We start from the raw sequence: 19,007 nt of genomic DNA, 5'->3' as shown, positions 1-19,007 counted from the left end.
CAGATGCAGCCAGAGAAAGGCGCTGGTGGGTGCTGGTTCTAGGCCCAGCAGCTGCCCAACCTCTTGGCTTGGGTCACCCCAGGAAGGATGTAGGTGGGAACTAAAGACGTAAAACCTGCCAGGAGACTTCCCCTGAGAGAGCCTCCACAGGCCATCAAGGCCCATCTCTGTGCATGCCTATTTCGACATCATATTTTGATGATCTGATACGGGGTGGCTTCTCCCTGCTGCTGAGATGCAAAGTCCTCAGGGGCTACGTGGCATTTATCCCTCTCTGTATCTGCAAGGCTCAGCCCAGGGTCAGGCACAGGTAGGGGCTCAAGAAGGGTTCAGAAACGGAAAGAATGAGTGAGTGAACTAGAAGGTCCTAGGATTCCAAACTCCCATGTTCCAAGATCTAGAAATCACCGGAGGGCCATGTCCCAGCCACACCTGCAGGCCCAGCATCAAGCACAGGGCTGGCCCCTTTGGGGCCAGCGGCGGCTGTGGGCCAGTGTCAGGGTGCATACCCCACCCACCCAGTAGGACAGGACAAAGCCCTGACCCAACCCCCTCCCTGCCTGCCCTCCTGCACAGGGGCCTGAAGGACCTCAAGGCTGTCTTCATCTAAACTCTCATTTCACGATGGGGGAAACTGAGGCCCAGAGTGGTGAGTGACTCAAGGGCAAGCAGCAAGTTTCACAACTGCCCACAACCAAACCATGTGCCTTCCCCTTGGAATCACGCGAGGGCTAGTGCACCATTAATTGTAATTAACTAATTATTCCTGCTGCCAGCTAGCGCAGGAGGAGGCTGGGGTGGGGAGCCCCCCAGTGACTCAGTCATGTTTACAACATGCAAACCCATTTAAAAGCTTGTAAAGGTGCTATAAATGGCTCTTTGGCAAGACGGGAATAACGATTCCCTTTCTCCAGCTGCCAGTTTTAACAACCGTCGGGTTTGAGGCGCAGACTGAGCTTCCAAGGTCCAACAGCGCCACCTGGAGGCCACGCTCCAAAACGCTCTGCGCTGTGCGCACCGCACGCTCGTGGGTTCTGGTTAGGACCTCCCGGAATCCAGCGCCTAAGGGACTAGGAAGCCCACTCCTCCCAGTTCACAATGGGGAAACTGAGGCCCAGGGGAGGTCAGGGACTGTCCGTCCGTTGCTCAGCTGCTTTGAAAGTGTTCAGAGTATAAATCCGAGTCCAAAATGGCAGATGCCACCGTTTTCATTTCCCATGACTGTAAATCTTTTAAAATGTGACAGTTCAGGAGAGGGGCTGTGAATGACAGAAACAAGCGTGCGGAATGGAGTGGGCCTGGATACTTTTTCACACGAGTAGGTTGTCATTAAAGCCCGTTCCTAGCCAGGGAGGGCCCTGCCCCCGCCTGTAAACATCTTCCCCAGCCTGCACCCACCAACAGGACTTCCACAGTCCCCTCATGCCCCAGTCTCCCTTCACGCTCCCCAAACACCGGATCTCCAGGGAGAAAGAGCAGTGAGCTCCCCATTCAGATGGGCTGTGCACACAGAGTGGCCTTGGTCCTCTTACCAACTGATGCGTGGGGAGGGGACGACTACTGCTCAAGGCCACATGGCGAATCCAGCTAGTTCCAAGGCTGAGAGACCAAAGCTCAGGCCCTCTGATTCCTACTTTGCTGTCCCTCCCATTGCACCCCAAGAATAACAATCCCCTTAGCTCCCACCGACCGCGGGACTGTGCCAGCCCTCAGGACAAGCACTTTACTTGGGTGGTATCATTTGAAATTCATGGTTGTGAGGCGCAGCGCTCTCTGGAACCCACCCATTTTATAGGCAGGGAGACCGAGACCCAGAGGGGTCACCCAGAGAGCGGGTGGCACAGCTAGGGTCGGATCCCAGGCAGGATCCCCCACTCTGGCTGTTCCTCCGGCCGAGACCGATTGGGAGCTGTGGTGGCCTCGGCGCTGGGCCCTGAAGGTTGGGTGGGCTTGGATTTGGGGAGGGGACTCAGACGGGAGTTGGGCTGGGCCAGAGAGGGTTTGGGGGTGGAGGGGGAGGGGTGCCTGGATAGAGCTGATATTCCCAGCCACTCACCCACAGTCATGCCGTCCATGTAACGCTTGATGATGTCAAAAGAGTCCCGCAGGTTCCCTTCCGTGATGTCGAAGATGATGTTAGCCTGGCTGGCAGGATGTGGTGGCGTGATGGCCCGGAGGAAGATGATCTCTGCAGAGGCACAGCATGGAGAAGGGCTCAGCACAGCCTGGCCCCAGCCCCAGTCCCAGCCTCGTCCCCAGGAACTCACCCTTGGGGAATGAAGACCTAACCCAGGGCCCTTTCATGAGACAACATCAATGAAGCCAGAGATCCCCTGTGTGGGGAGGGTGGAGGGGTCTGGATCTTCCTATATCATAGCCCATCCCTGTTTTATAGCAGGGGAAACTGAAGTCAGGAGAGATTTTGGATCTTCCTCGGGGACACAGAGCTAATCAGAGGAAGGGCTGGTGAGAAGTCATCAGTCACTGTGCATATTCATGAAGGTGGGGACCAGAGGAAGAAAGCGAGTGAGGAGACAGAGGGAGAGAGCAGAAAGGCCAGAGGGGTGGGCTCCTCTCCCATCTATAGTGCCACAGGTCAGGGGGGCCACCCTGAGCGGTGGCCTGGGTTCTCTGGGGGGGTGTGTCCATCTCCCAGATCAGACAGTGAAGCAGGGCAGCCCCAGCTCTGGGCTGTCTTGGGGGAGTCCTCTCTGTGGGCCTCAGTTTCCTCACCTGTAAGGTGAGGAAGGAAGCCAGCGGAGACCCACTAAAGGTCATTTCAGCACTTAAGCTCAGGGTGTGGATTTCCTGGGCCCAAGATGCTAACAGGTGTCCCAACGGCACTCGGCTCCCTGCGATAACCAACACTCAGATCGGGGCTGGCCGGAGAGGCCACAAAACCAGCCACTGGGGATTTGGGAAGGATTTGTATGTGGTTTGGTGAAACCCCATCATTTTGCAAAAGGCAAATACCAGTTAGTTATTTTCTCTGACCCAAGTCTGTGCCACCCTGTGACGATTCAGCGCTATTCCTTTTCGGGAGGAGCAAGCCTAGGGGGACTGGGACTGGGGACGGCTCCTTGGGCAACCACGTGCTGGGGGAGCCTCTCCTCCCCCCACCCCCCCTGCATGGTTGTGTCATGGTGTAAACACTGGTGTCCTCGCGGCTGGCTCCGTTGCATGCCTCCCCTGAGAGGGTGGGAGGACCCCTTCTTATCACCATGTCCCTAGAGCCTGACACAGAGGGGCTCCGTCCATGGCTGCTGAATGAACTCATCATGGCATGCTTCTCCGCAGGCCAGGGATAGGGACTCCCTAGAGGGCGGGGGTGGTTGGGGACCGGGCACACGGGCAGCACAGCCAGGAAGCGAGGTGAACAGGACAATGCTCCATCCATAGCCCTCTGCCAGGCTTGGGAGCACGCAGCCCAGGCCCTGCTCCAGAGAAACGGTGCAGTGATGGCAGGTTACACAACATGACTACACTGCATGCCAGGAGCTTCCTAGAGAGCCAGGCTGGGGTGTGGGAGCACTGACTGGGTTACACCTGAGCTTCCTGCTCCCCGTCTGGCCCCTCCAGTTCACCTGGCCCTGGATCAACAGGGTGATGTTTCTATATGCAAACCTCCTCCACTGCAACCTTCCGATGGTTCCCCCAAAGCCTGGGGGTTGAAGGCCCAACTCCAGTTTTAGCCTCCTGTTTATCCTTCCAGCCCACCTCTTGCCAAGCCTCTACCGCTCCAGCAGAAAACCTTGGCTCAGTTTCTCAAACGCCCACACCACCCCCCCCATACCTCCAGACCCTTCTGGCTATGTCCTGCTCCACTGGGCACCCTCCTCTCCCCTTCTCCCCCTTTCATTCAAATACCTCACCACTCAGGACCCAGCCTGGCCATCACTTCCTCCCGGAGGCCCTCCCTGATTCTCCAGTGCTGGTCACAGAATCAGCGCTTAATGGCTCTCTGCAGAACAACCATTACCCATAAGAAAAGACCACCTGAACGGAAAGCTGAGAATGGGCCAAATGCTGCTGTGCCAGGTGGGTGTGGGGGGGACACAGACACAAAGAAAGTTCTGCATGTCAAGTTGCTGGGCGCGGTGGCTCATGCCTGTAATCCCAGCACTTTGGGAGGCTGAGGCAGGTGGATCATGAGGTCAGGAGATTGAGACCATCCTGGTGAACACGGTGAAACCCCGTCTTTATTAAAAATACAAAAAGATTAGCCAGGCGTGGTGGCGGGCGCCTGTAGTCCCAGCTACTCGGAAGGCTGAGGCAGGAGAATGGCGTGAACCCGGGAGGCGGAGCTTGCAGTGAGCCGAGATGGCGCCACTGCACTCCAGCCCGGGCGACAGAGCGAGACTCAGTCTCAAAAAAAAAAAAGAAAGGTCTGCAATTCAAAGCCTGGGCCATATCTTACAAGGAGCGACTCCTGTAGGCCAAGCCCTCAGCTGAAGCCGAGGGAGGCCCTAGGGGGCCCTGGGACCCCCACACCCATTCCACTCACCTTCAGGGCGGGTGAACTCGCGGAAGGTAGGCAGCGAGATGACGGTGTGGGAGATGGTGTGCACGGGGTCGAACACGCATGTGACATCGTTGGGGCGGCAGGACTTGATGCAGCGGACTGTGTCTGTCTTCTCCTGCTGGAGCCTGAGGGGAACCACAGCACACGAGGCTGACGGGGAAGCTGGGACAGCAGCTCCCACAGGGGCCGAGGTCTAGGGAGGAGGAGCAGGTGGCCAGGGCAGGGGCATCTGTCCCAGAGACAGCTCCATCAGAGAACGACAGTGGTCTCTGCAGCCTGGCTGCTCTGTGGGGAGGCTTCATGGCCCTTCCTGCAAACTGGACCGGGACCTAAATGCCAGAAACACCCTCCAGCTTCCATGTGCCCTGGCGGATAAGCACAGCTTGGACATTTGTCAACTGCACGAATTGAGCATCAATAGCTACAATGGCAAAATAGAGTCACAGGTTCACTTGCCCAACAAATATGTTTTGAGTGCCAGGCGCCAGCTGCTAGGGACAGCAAAGTGAACAAGGGACACATGGTCCCGCCTTCTCAGAGCCCACAGTGAGGCTGGGCAGCAGCGTAATAAACGAAGGAGCAGATAGAAAGCGCCAAGCTCGGTGCCCAGCACAAGGCAGTCAATTCCACATCACCAGGTGACGGGGAGGCAGGAGAAGAGGCTACAGTCTCTCAGAGGTCTGGCTTCCAGGTACTGTGCTAGACAGAGTTTTACAACCTCTTGATCATAAAATAAAACACGGATACAAAATTACACAAAATGAAAGTATAGTTTAACGAGTTATTACAAGGCAAACGCCTTTATAATCACCACCCAGGTCAAGAAAGAGAACTTGGCCAGCCACCAAAGGCCCCGCAACTGCCAGACAGAACTCAACCCCTCCTGCAACCCAACAGTGACCCCTAGCCTGAGTCCCACGGCAGTGCTCTACTTGGGTTTTTTTTTTTTTTTTTGAGACAGAGTCTCGCTCTGTCACCCAGACTGGAGTACAGTGACACAGTCTCAGCTCACTGCAACCTCCGCCTCCCAGGTTCAAGCGATTCTCCTGCCTCAGCCTCCTGAGTAGCTGGGATTACAGGCGCGTGCCACCATTTCCGGCTAATTTTTTTGGATTTTTTTTTAGTAGAGACAGGGTTTTACCATGTTGGTCAGGCTGGTCTTGAACTTCTGACCTTGTGATCCGCCCACCTCGGCTTCCCAAAGTGCTGGGATTACAGGCCTGAGCCACCGCACCCGGCCTACTTGGGTTTCTTTATAGTTTTCTCACATCAGTGTGCGTCTCTAGACACAATCATTCAGACTTGTCCATCAACAAGTTTTTGCTCTGCCTTTTAAGTCCATTTTAAGCTACAGGTTTCTTCTCTGTTCCTTTATTTTCTTTTCTATTTATTTATTTATTTATTTATTTATTTCAGACGGAGTTTTGCTCGTCACCCAGGCTGGAGTACAATGGCGCAATCTCAGCTCACTGCAACCTCCGCCTCCTGGGTTCAAGCAATTCTCCTGCCTCAGCCTCCCAAGTAGCTGGGATTACAGGCATGCACCATCATGCCTGGCTAATTTTTTGTATTTAGTAGAGATGGGGCTTCACCATGTTGGTCGGGCTGGTCTTGAACTCCTGACCTCAGGTGACCCACCCACTTGGCCTCCCAAAGTGTTGGGATTACAGGTGTGAGCCAACGTGCCCGGCCTCCTTTATTTTCCATAAGTTTAATAGATAAGTTTATCTATTAAAGAACCTGAAGAATTTGAGCTGTTGTGTTTCCTACAGGCTGGACTTTGCTGATTGCATCCTCACGGTGCAGTTCAGCATGGTCCTCTGTCCACTGGATTTCTTGGACATTGGCAGCCAGATCCAGAGGACTGATCCCATGCAGGCCCAGTCCCTTTGGCAAGATGGTAGGTGGTAGTGTGTCTTCAGTGAGAGCCACACAGTGACTGGCTGTCTCTGTGAGGACAGCATCTACTGATGCTCAAGGCCTATGCCCAATGATTCATCAAGGATTGCAAAATGCCGATAGTCTCGTTCTACCACTTCATTTCCATTTATTAGCTGGACTACTCCTGTAAACAGATGCTTCCCTTCATGTGCTCTTGTGATTTAATTACCAGGAAATAGCAGATCAATACTTGGTTCTTTCCTTGAATTTTCTAATTTTCAGGATAACAAGCTAACTAGTGTGCTATGATTCTCCAAAGGATTTTTGGGGAAAAAAAAAATCAGTATGAACCCATGATTGAAGCCACTCCGATGAGGTTTGATCCTCTGCAATTTTTATCCTTTGTTGAAACTCAAATTTTCCCATCTCTTGCCAGAGGGAAAATGAAGTTGGCTCCTGGGTCCTTTTGGCCCAGCCCTTGTCGTCTTTCACAGCTTTCTTGCTATCTGATGTGACAAGATGATCCAGCCTCATTTTACACTTTTACTGCCCAAGACCTGGAATCAACCATTTCTGCAAGAAGTCCTGGATTTGTATTTCTGTTTTTGTTTTTCATTTATTTTTATTTTTATATATTTTTTGAGATGAGTCTTGCTCTGTCACCCAGGCTGGAGTGCTGTGGTGCGATATCGGCTCACTGCAACCTCCACCTCCCGGGTTCAAGTGATTCTCCTGCCTCAGCCTCCTGAGTAGCTGGGATTACAGGCAGGCACCACCACAACCAGCTAATTTTTGTATTTTTAGTAGAGATGGGGTTTCATCATGTTGGTCAGGCTAGTCTCGAACTCCTGACATTGTGATCTGCCTGCCTTGGCCTCCCATAGTGCTGGGATTACAGGTGTGAGTCACCGCGCCTGGCCTGTTTTTGTTTTTTAGTGAGAAATGGCTTATCAAGACCAGTCTGGATACTAAGGAGGCTCAGTGCTAGGGGGTTGGTCATTGTTTCTAGGCCTCTTCAGTGAACATTTAAAAACTAATATACACCAAGAGTTCATACTGATATCCAATTCAAAAGAAGGACCATATGGTTTTTTAATTAATCTCTTCTGTATTACAAAGGCATATTCTTTCTTCCATATCAGAATCCTGGTCCTCAAGGACATGCAGTATCCCATCATTATCCCACATTACCTACACAGTAGCCTCAGGATAACAATTCTAAAGTTACCATGACTAACATAATTATTGAAAATATTTTTTGATATGCTCTCCCTATTTGGCTCAGAGTTTAAAAATAAATGTGCTATGTCTACATTGTCTGAGCTATCCAGTAATTCATACTATACTCTTTTCCTTATAACACTCATTTAGTTGTAGTTTTAGAAGTAACTGAATGTTTAATGCTTGCATGGTCATAATAGTTTGTGCTTTTTGTACATGAAAGTCAGTTTTGCTAGGTATAAAATTCTGGGCTTAACTTTTCTTGAGTGTCCTTAATATGTTATTTATTTTCTTTTAGCATAAAGTGTTGCTGTCAAAGAGTCTGATGAGAACATTTTTTTTCCTTTATAAATCACTTACTGTTTTTGTTTAAATGTTCATAGTTTGTTTTTCCCTCCTTTTCTTTCTTTCTTTCTTTTTTTTTTTTTTTTTTGAGACTCTTGTTGCCCAGGCTGGAATGCAGTGGCATGATCTCGGCTCCCTGCAACCTCCACCTCCCAAGTTTAAGCGATTCTCCTGCCTCAGCCTCCTGAGCAGCTGAGATTACAGATGTGCACCACCATGCTAATTTTTTGTATTTTTAGTAGATATGGGGTTTCACCATGTTGGTCAAGCTGGTCTTGAAATCCTGACCTTGTGATCCGCCACCTTGGCCCCTAAAGTGCTGTGATTACAGGTATGAGCCACCACACCCGGCCTTCCTCCTTTTCTTTAAAGTACAATAATTTCACAAGAATGTGTTATGTGTCTTGGTGTTGGTTGTTCTTGTTGATATTCTCAGGTACGCTATGTGTTATTTCAATGTGGAATTTCAAATCTCTTTTTTAATTTATGGGAAGTTTTCTTGAGATCACGTATAGTACTTTCCCCCATGTATTCGGCTTCTTCTGCAGGGAGTCCTATTATCTAAATGTCAGATCTTCTTACAGATTTTGAATATTTGTCACTTTTTCTTCAAGCCTTTCATCTCGTTATTTCTTTCTTGATTTTTAAAACTTGTTGTTCTTTTCAACTTCTATTTATCTGTTTATTCACTTTTGTGTTCCATCTAGTTTAGTATTTACATCTGAAATTTTTAACTTTTTGTTTCTTTGGTCTATTACTTCATTTCTCAGTTTTCTTCTAATTCTGACTCGATTTTTCTATTTTCCTTTCTTTCTTTCTTTTTTTCTTTTTCTTTTTTTTTCTTTTCTTTTCTTTTTTTTTTTTTTTTTTTGAGACAGAGTCTCACTCTGTCACCCAGGCCAGAGGGCAATGGCACAATCTTGGCTCACTGCAACCTCTGCCTCCCTGGTTCAAGTGATTCTCCTGCCTCAGCCTCCTGAGTAGCTGGAATTACAGGCACCTGCCACCATGCCTGGCTAATTTTTGTATTTTTAGTAGAGATGGGGTTTCACCATGTTGGCCAGGGTGGTCTCGAACTCCTGACCTCAGGTGATCCACCTGCCTCAGCTTCCCAAAATGCCGGGATTATAGGGCACCCGGCCCCATTTTTCTTCTATGTTTTGTTTATTTTCTTAACACTTTTGGTTTCTTTCAAGATAGAATATTAGAATTTTCATTTAGTCTGGGCACGTCTTTCTGGTGTGCTTTCATTACCCAGAGGGATATCATTCTGTCTCTTATTCTCTTTTTTGCTTATAATAGCTGTGCATTTGTTTGCTATACAACAGACTGGGTGGCCTAACCAACAGAAATGGATTGTCTCATGGTTCTGGAGGCTGAAAGTCCAAGATCAAGGTGTTGGCAGGTTTGGTTCTTTCTGAGGCCTCTCTCTTTGGCTTGTAGAAGTCTGACTTCTCCCTGTGTCCTCCTCACATGGTCTTCCCTCTGTGCATGTCTGTTTCCTAATCTCTTCTTCTTCTTCTTCTTCTTTTTTGAGACAGAGTCTTGCCCTGTCGCCCAGGCTGGAGTACAGTGGCATGATCTCGGCTCACTGCAACCTCCGCCTCCTGGGTTCAAGTGATTCTCCTGCCTCAGCCTCCCAAGTAGCTGAGATTACAGGCACATGCCACCACACCTGGCTAATTTTTGTATTCTTAGTAGAGGTGTGGTTTCACCATGTGGACCAGGCTGGTCTCGAACTCTTGACCTTGTGATCTGCCCACCTTGGCCTCCCAAAGTGCTGGGATTACAGGCGTGAGCCACCACACCTGGTCCCTAATCTCTTCTTATAAGAACTCCTGTTGTATTGGATTAGGGCCCATTCATATGATCTCACTTTTACCTTAATTACCTCGTTGAATGTGACTGCATTTGGAGATAGGGACTTTAGAGGTATTAGGGATTAGGAATTCAACATATGAATTTGGGGGGGGACACAATTCAGCCCCTAACACTTTCTATGGGTGTCATGGTTTGCATTACATCCTTCCAAGAAAGATGGCAAAGTTCCATCCCCAGTACCTCAGAATGTGACGTTATTGGAAACTACGGTCATTGCAGATATAATTAGTTAAGATGAGGTCACACTGGAGTAGGGTGGGCCCTGATCCAAGATGACTGTTATCCTTATAAGAAGAGGGCTGTGTGACGACAAAGACACACAAGATCATGTGATGACAAAGGCAGAGATTGCAGCGATGTAGCTGCGAGCCAAGGAACACCAATGATCACCAACAAATCACCAGGAGCTGGGACAAGTCATGCTCCTACAGAAGGAGCACTCCCCTACAGAAGAGGCATTCCCCTACAGAAAGAGCACTCCCCTACAGAAGGAGCACTCCGCTACCGGAGCATTCTCCTACAGAAGGAGCATGCCCTACAGAAGGAGCATTCCCCTACAGAAGAGGCATTCCCCTACAGAAGGAGCATTCCCCTACAGAAGGAGCACTCCCCTACAGGAGCATTCTCCTACAGAAGGAGCATGCCCTACAGAAGGAGCATTCCCCTACAGAAGGAGCACTCCCCTACAGAAGGAGCACTCCCCTACAGAAGGAGCATTCTCCTACAGAAGGAGCACTCCCCTACAGAAGAGGCATTCCCCTACAGAAAGAGCACTCCCCTACAGAAGGAGCACTCCGCTACAGGAGCATTCTCCTACAGAAGGAGCATGCCCTACAGAAGGAGCATTCCCCTACAGAAGAGGCATTCCCCTACAGAAGGAGCACTCCCCTACAGAAGGAGCACTCCCCTACAGGAGCATTCTCCTACAGAAGGAGCATGCCCTACAGAAGAAGCATTCCCCTACAGAAGAGACATTCCCCTACAGAAGGAGCATTCCCCTACAGAAGGAGCACTCCCCTACAGAAGGAGCACTCCCCTACAGAAGGAGCATTCCCCTACAGAAGGAGCACGCCCTACAGAAGGAGCATTCCCCTACAGAAGGAGCACTCCCCTACAGAAGAGGCATTCCCCTACAGAAAGAGCACTCCCCTACAGAAGGAGCATTCCCCTACAGAAGGAGCACGCCCTACAGAAGGAGCATTCCCCTACAGAAGGAGCACTCCCCTACAGAAGGAGCACTCCCCTACAGAAGGAGCATTCCCCTACAGAAGAGGCACTCCCCTACAGAAGGAGCACTCCCCTACATTAGGAGCATTTCCCTACAGAAGGAGCATTCCCCTACAGAAGAGGCATTCCCCTACAGAAGGAGCATGCCCTACAGAAGGAGCATTCCCTTACAGAAGGAGCACTCCCCTACAGAAGGAGCATTCCCCTACAGAAGAGGCACTCCCCTACAGAAGGAGCACTCCCCTACATTAGGAGCATTCCCCTACAGAAGGAGCATTCCCCTACAGAAGAGGCATTCCCCTACAGAAGGAGCACGCCCTACAGAAGGAGCATTCCCCTATAGAAGGAGCACTCCCCTACAGAAGGAGCATTCCCTTACAGAAGAGGCATGCCCTACAGAAGGAGCACTCCCCTACAGAAGGAGCATTCCCCTATATTAGGAGCATTCCCCTACAGAAGGAGCATTCCCCTACAGAAGAGGCATTCCCCTACAGAAGGAGCACGCCCTACAGAAGGAGCATTCCCCCTACAGAAGGAGCACTCCCCTACAGAAGGAGCATTCCCTTACAGAAGAGGCATGCCCTACAGAAGGAGCACTCCCCTACAGAAGGAGCATTCCCCTACAGAAGGAGCACGCCTTACAGAAAGAGCACTCCCCTACAGAAGGAGCATTCCCCTACAGAAGAGGCATTCCCCTACAGAAGGAGCATGCCCTACAGAAGGAGCACTCCCCTACAGAAGGAGCATTCCCCTACAGAAGGAGCACGCCTTAGAGAAAGAGCACTCCCCTACAGAAGGAGCATTCCCCTACAGAAGAGGCATTCCCCTACAGAAGGAGCATGGCCTACAGAAGGAGCACTCCCCTACAGAAGGAGCATTCCCCTACAGAAGGAGCACGCTCTACAGAAGGAGCATTCCCCTACAGAAGAGGCATTCCCCTAGAGGTTTCAGAGGAAGTGCAGCCCTGCTGACACCTTGATTTTGGACTTCTGGCCTCCAGAACCATGAAATAATACATTTCTATTATTTTAAGCCACCCAGTCTATGGTACTTTGTTATAGAAACTCACCCATGGAATTTGACCTTGATGCTTTTGGGTTGATCATCCTCAAAGGAAACTAGTTTTCCTGGAATTTGAGAAAGAGTATCATTCACAGTTATCTTCCTGACTTTGCAGAGCTCACCTCCTGACATTCTTCCACATTTACCCGGACCTTCTCTTCCCACAGTCTCTATGGTCTCTTTCCTACACAATTTCTGTTCCATTTCCAGCAGTCTCTCCCTCGTGTGAGACTCTGGCCTTAGGGAGAGCTGCGGTGGCTAAGTTTCAAAAGCTCCCAAGAGCAAGCCTGCGCCAGCCCCTTCCTCCCTCCCACTGGCTCTGTGCACACTCTGGCCCCTGGAGTGAGCAAAACGCCTCCCAGTTTCAGCTGCTGTTCCCCCAAAGCACCTAGTACACTTTCTGGGGATACCTGTTGATTATTTTGGGGTTCTGCCACTGTTTTTTCCTGCACAGATGCCAAAGTCATGCAGGTGGGCCTGAACTGCAGACAACCATACCTTGTTTCGTTTGTAAATGTTTTCCATGGAGTTTTATTTTCCTATCTAGTTGTCTGGGTGTTTTTTGGTTGGGATCCAGAGAGTTTCAGAAATAATGCATCTGCCTTTCCAGTCTCTATGCTACACGTTTTGCATATCTTTTTTCTGAGACAAAGTTTCACTCTATCGCCCAGGCTGGAGTGTGGTGGCACAATCTTGGCTCACTGGAATCTCTGCATTCCAGGTTCAAGCAGTTCTCCTGCCTCAGCCTCCTGAGTAGCTGAGATTACAGGTGTGTACCACCATGACCAGCTAATTGTTGTATTTTTGGTAAAGATGGGGTTTCATCATGTTGGCCAGGCTGGTCTTGAACTCCTGACCTTCAGTGGTCTGCCTGCCTTGGCCTCCCAAAGTGCTGGGATTACAGGCATGAGCCACCTCACCTGGCCCATTTTGCATATCTTATTTCATTCCAGCCTCATAGCCCTTTCCTCCTTACCACACTGCCTCCTCCTTTAGCTAATAAGATAGCCTGTTTTGAGTTTGGGAATGGCAGAGTGGGCTCTGTGAGATGGGGCTGGAGCAACAGTCTCATTCATCCCAGGGATGCTGCTTCTCCCCAGTATTTGCTGCAGTGGAGGACAGGGGATCAGAGCACAGATCCCAGCCCAGGCTGCCTGCGTCTGAATCCCAGTGCCACTGGAAACCAGCTGTGGAACTTTGGGCAAGTTCCTTCACCTTTCTGTGCCTCCCTGTCCTCACTGTGGAATGGGGATATTAGCACTGCTTGCTTCCCTAGGCTGCTGTGAGGAGTAAACGAATTACATGCTTGGAACAGTGCCTGTCTCACGGTCAGCACTCTATGTGTTAGCTGTTGGAGTTGTTATTATTATCATTACAATAAAAATCACCCTTATTACTGTCTTTTCTCCTTGGGAGCTTGATTTACTAGTGACACAACCAGGAAAGCACAGGTTCTGAATCAAAAGTGATGTCAGCTCCACATATGACCTTGGATCCCTCCAAACTCTCTGAATCTTCATCCCCGTTTCAATGAAGAGCCACACGAACACCCAGTTACCTTCCAATGAATGAAGAAACCCACACTGACACCTATGGAGTGCCTACTCTGTATCAGGCGCTGCCTGCTGGACTATTTCAGGCCATCTTCAAAAATCAACCATGAGGTGGGCCTTGAGGCTCTGAAAGGCTGACGACGTATCCAGGGTCACAGAACTAGTAAATGGCAAGAAGGAAATTCAACCTCCTGCTCTTAGTTTGCTTTTCCTGCATGGTGTCCTCTGTCAGCAGCATGAGCTGGGAACATGGCTAAGGAGCCCCAAGGAGCTGCGGGACAGGAGTGAGCACTCAGGTCACTCAGCTGTCACTCCCACGGTGCACTCAGGCACACACGCAAACGTCGGTGGGATCCCAAAATGCAACGGGACCCCTCAGGAGGCAGGGAGTTCCACAAGCAAAGGAGAGTCCCTTGGTGGGAATGTTGCAGAGGAGCTTCTGGCAAGCTGTGGAAGGTCACTGGGTAGCCTCCAAAGCCCCTGAGAGGTTTCCCCCACCTCTTCACATTCCTATGCACATGAAGGCACAGGTGTTCCTTCCAGCCTGAGTAATCCCGCCCCTGACAAATGGAGGCCTGAATAGGACAAGAACCCCTGCTGTGGCTTGCTGGCTAAACAGAGGAGACAATTTTTACTTATTTTTTTGAGACAGAGTCTCACTCTTCTTGCCCAGGCTGGTGTGCAATAGTCCGATCTCAGCTCACTGCAATCTCTGCCTCCAGGGCTCAAGCGACTCTCCTGCCTCAGCCTCCTGAGTAGCTGGGATTACAGGTGCCTGCCACCATATCCAGCTAATTTTTGTATTTTTAGTAGAGACGGGGTTTCTCCATGTTGGCCAGGCTGGTCTCAAACTCCTGACCTCAGGTGATCTGCCTGCCTCGGCCTCCCAAAGTGCTAGGATTACAGGCGTGAGCCACCACACCTGGCTGAGGAGACGATATTTGAACTAAGCCTTAAAAATGCTATCCGTCCGTCCATCCATCCATCCATCCATCCATCCATCCATCCATCCATCCATTGGTCTGTCCATCCATCCACCAACCCGCATGTTTATTCAGATGTTTACTGAGCTCCTTCTTCAAGCCAAACATTGCAAAGTTGCAGAGAATACAGAAATTAACCAGACACAATCCCTGCCTTCAAAGAGCCTGGCTAGTGGGAACGTTAAGAAACAGCCACAACACAATGGGGTAAATGCTCTGATGGAGGCGCCTGGGGCCAGGGGAGCTCAGGCTAACTGCACTGAGGAGGTGACTTCTGAGCCAAGTCTGCAAGGAGAATGGCAGTCTGCAAGGGGACAGCATGGCACATGCTAAAGCCACAAGAAGGCAGATTCAGGGAAGGGCAAGCCTCCCCGTGGGGCCAGGGTACAAGCACATGGATGAGCTGGGGTGGGGAAGGTGCAGCTCAAAGGGTGGGCAGAGGCCAGATCAGGCCAGGCCTCCCATGCCATTCCAAGGAGGCTATGCTTCATCTGCTGGGAAAAGACAACCATGGAAGGTTCTAAGGAAGCTCAGACCATCGTAAACAGACTGGTCCTTCAGAGAGGCTCCTGGGCTGCATCTTGGAGAATGTACTACAACATGGGAGACTCGAGGCTGGTGCAAACCTGGCATGATCAGAGAGAGGGCCAGGAGACAGTGGCAAGGGCCGTGGGGAAAAGGGCTCATGCTCCCGTGGCACAATCATAGCTGCTCAGCGCAAGGTGTGGGGCTGACTGTCTGTCCAGGTCCATCTTCCTCACTAGGCATCAAGGTGGGTATCCCCCAACCCCTGCTTCCATGGAAGAACCCTGCAGTCCTCTTTACTTGATCCCGCTGGGGTGTTCTGCCTTCCCTTCTTGGATTTCTGCCTGGAAACAGTGTCAGCACAGTGTCACAGCCACAGAAATGCTAGTGACATAAGCCAGGGCTGGCAGAGTCATCTGTTCCCTGAACAGACATTGACAGAGCACCTTCTGCACGCGAGATGTCTTGCAAGGAGCTGGGAACACCGCACTGAATGAGATAGACCTGGTCCCTGCCTTCACAGAGCCTTCTAGGTGCAGAAGACAAATGTGAAACGCGAGTCAACAGGAACCACAGCCTGTTACAAGCACCATGAAGGAAAGGGGTCATGAGAAGGACGGACAGAGAAAACAGAAGCCAGGGGTGGCAGGGAAGGCCTCTCTGAGGAAGGCACATGAGCTGGAGTTTAAGCAACATTCAGGCCAAGGGTGCAAAGCATGTACCAGGGGCCCGAGGCAGCAGAGCTTGCAGCGTGGCTCAAGGGAAGTGGGCAAGGATAGAACAAGTTGAGGCCAGGCTGGAAATTGCATGCAAGGACTAAATTAGGCAAGGCCTTCAGACATCTTGAGGATCTGGAGGCCTTAACCCAAATGGTAAGGAAGCCAGGAACGGTTTTAGGTAGAGGCTAAAAGATCACTCCAGCTGCTAAGCAAAGAATGAGCTGTAGGGGAGGTGAATGGACGCTGGGAGCAGCAGATGGGGAGAGATGACTGGCTTGGCTGGACCATGGTGGAGGAGATGGAGGGAGGCAGGGGGTTAAGGCCCTCAGTGGAGGTATTCTGGCTCCACTGAGCCAGAACGCAACAGCCAGATCTGTGGAGTCAGTAAACCAGGGCTCAGATACCAGCTGTGTGATCTTGGGCAAATCACTTGCCCTCTCTGAGTCTTCATGAGGATGACCACCTGCCTGGCAGGACTGGTGTAAGGCCTATGAAGGATCCCGTGAGTATCACATGTATTGTGTGGTCCTTTGCCTCCCCCCTGGCACAGGGCCAGGATCCTCAGTGGGGGCAAAACGACTTCACTGAGGCAAGAGCTGCATCCTAGGAGCCGCAACCGCATCCTGTGTTTCTGCACCACAGATTTGGGCTTCTGATCAAGACAAACAGAAGAGGAGGCTTGAATCTCAGGAGAGAGCTTTCTTGTCTCAGTGAAATGCTCACCTCCGGGGATACAGCAAAGAACCAGGCAGGGGCCAGCAGACCCGCTTCCTTGACCTGGCATGGCCACAGCAGGCCAGGCGACCCTGGCCAACCCTTCCCCTTCTCTCTGGGCCTCAGTTTCTACATCTGTAAAATGAGAGGGGACTGTGCTCAGCAATCTGAGGGCCCTTCTCCACCACCACCTTTATTCTTTGGGTTCAACACAAATGAAGACAAGTTAACACATGTGAAATGATGTACCCGGCCTGGCCTCCCTGTCGGCACAGACAGTGGGCTCTGTGAACAGGGACCCCCGAGCACACACCCTCTAGTGGGGAGCGCTCCTCAGTCAGCCCTCGGGGGTACCAGGCGGTGGCCAGTGCCCAGCTCACCCCCAGGTAACAAGCGGCACAGACTCCCAACCATGCCAAATAAAACCAAGGTACGCGAGGCTCACTGTGTGGGACGCTTGCTAAGACTTTATTAACGCCCCGGAGGGCAGGGTTAGGAAAGCAACAGGAGGGAGACCCCGCGACGCGAAGCGAGTGCTCAGAGCTCTGCAGACACAAAGATGAAAAGCTTGGCCACAAAGGAGCTGACGGTGCCGTGGCGATAGAGATCCATCTTGACGGTCAGGAGCAAGTCCCTGGGCTCGGGGACAGGCTTGGTGAGGGCCACCACCCCACTGTGGGGGCTCACCTTCCGGGTGGTGAAAAAGCCCTCCTCATTGCCGCCGGTGATGGCCAGCTGCATGCTGTCCCCGGGGACAGCACTGGAGGGGCCCATGCGGAAAACCACCGCGGGCGCTTGGATGTTGGTGGGGAAAGAGAGGTGGTAGTAGGTTATTCTCAGAGGCAGCTTGGAGCACTCCCGATTCTCATGGCAAGGCAAGCGCTCACAGCGGCTGCAAGAAAAGTGGGCAGAGAGACAAGAAGAGGGTTAGGGCCGGTCCAGCAAGCGGAGAAACGGCAGAGCGCGGGGATGCGGGGCTGGCAGGCGGGGCCTCCCGCCGCCCCTCTGGCCGATTCAGCCAACACGAAGGGCACACCCCACTCACCTGTGGGAGGCGCCGTGGACCTCCAGGCTGCTGATTCAGGCACTAGCCTCTTCCAACACCATCTCGGGCGCTGGGTGGCCGGGGGCCAAAGGCTGTGCCCGGAGTGAGGTGCGTCCCCTGCTCACTGGCAGAGCCCCACCCCAGGGGCACTCCACAGGCACACCCTGCCCTTCCCAGGCCCTTGCCCAGACGGTGGCCAGGGCTACGCAGGGCTCTTGGTTGTGTCTCGGAGGTGACCCATGAAATGACTATCTCTGCCACTAGCAATCAGAGCTGCTGCCGTTTACCAAGTGCTCAGCTCTTCCTCACCATGCACTCTCTAGTGTGATCACTGCCACCACCCCATGACAGTGGCTTCGGTGATATTTTTCACATGAGGACACTGAGGCTCAGAGAGAATGTGGCCTTCCCACTTCCCAAGGTCACAGAGTGAGTGAGGGAGCCATATCTCTACTCAGCCATTGAGGTCAGTTCCCAGTTCCTTGTCACTAAGCCCTTGTGTTCCAGGCTCAGTAACCCATCTGGGTCCACAGGGCCAGTTCAGGGCTTGGAATGGAAATGGGGACAGATCCCAACTTCCTGTGACAGAAACAGAGACAGGTACTAACTTCCTGGGTGGAGACAGGGATGGGTCCTAACTTCCTGCAGTGGAGACGGGGACGGGTCCTAACTTCCTGTGGTGAAGACAGGGACGGGTCCTGTGATGGTTAATAGTGTCAACTTGATTGGATTGAAGGACACAAAGTATTGATCCTGGGTGTGTCTGTGAGGGTGTTGCCAAAAGAGAGTCACATTTGAGTCAGTGGGCTGGGAAAGGCAGATCCACCCTTAATCTGGGTGGGCACAATCTAATCAGCTGCCAGCACGGCTAGAGCATAAGCAGGCAGAAAAATGTGATGAGAGAGACTGGCCTAGCCTCCCAGCCTACATCTTTCTCCGGTGCTGGATGCTTCCTGCCTGCCCTTGAACATCAGACTCCAAGTTCTTCAGTTTTGGGACTGGGACTGGCTCTTCTTGCTCCTCAGCCTTCAGATGGCCTATTGTGGGACCTTGTGATCGTGTGAGTTAATGCTTAATAAACTCTCCATTATACATATGTATTCCGTTAGTTCTGTCCCTCTAGAGAACCCTAACTACTACAGATTTTGGTACCAGGAGTGGTTCTAGAGGGAGAATATTAAAGATGGAGTTCTTTCATTGGTTTTGGGGTTTCTGGGGTTGGCTGGTTAACGATTAGATCCAAAAATGCTAAGGACTCCACTTCTAATAGTATGGAGAACACTGATAGTCCTTGGCATGAACTGTTTAGAGAGTTATGAAAAATAAACG

At 51.4% G+C, this 19,007-nt stretch overlaps 1 protein-coding gene across 2 annotated transcripts in view; it reads right to left on the bottom strand.

The window, feature by feature from the left end:
• The window catches only part of FBLN1 (fibulin 1), a 99,775-nt gene that overhangs the window by 21,992 nt on the left and 58,776 nt on the right, over positions 1 to 19,007 (bottom strand). Inside the window, exons 15-16 of one of the 2 annotated variants that reach the window (XM_016939387.4) lie at positions 4,505 to 4,647; positions 2,057 to 2,188 (exon numbers count right to left, since the gene is read on the bottom strand). In XM_016939387.4, coding sequence (XP_016794876.1) covers positions 2,057 to 2,188; positions 4,505 to 4,647 — 275 coding nt within the window. Of the gene's footprint in view, positions 1 to 2,056; positions 2,189 to 4,504; positions 4,648 to 17,074; positions 17,526 to 19,007 lie in introns of those variants that run through there. The other variant, XM_016939389.4, reaches the window with a different exon arrangement.

The sequence above is a fragment of the Pan troglodytes genome, chromosome 23 (genome assembly GCF_028858775.2).
Source record: "Pan troglodytes isolate AG18354 chromosome 23, NHGRI_mPanTro3-v2.0_pri, whole genome shotgun sequence".
Classification (NCBI taxonomy): Eukaryota; Metazoa; Chordata; class Mammalia; order Primates; family Hominidae; genus Pan; species Pan troglodytes.
This window is presented reverse-complemented; position numbering and strand designations above follow the sequence as displayed.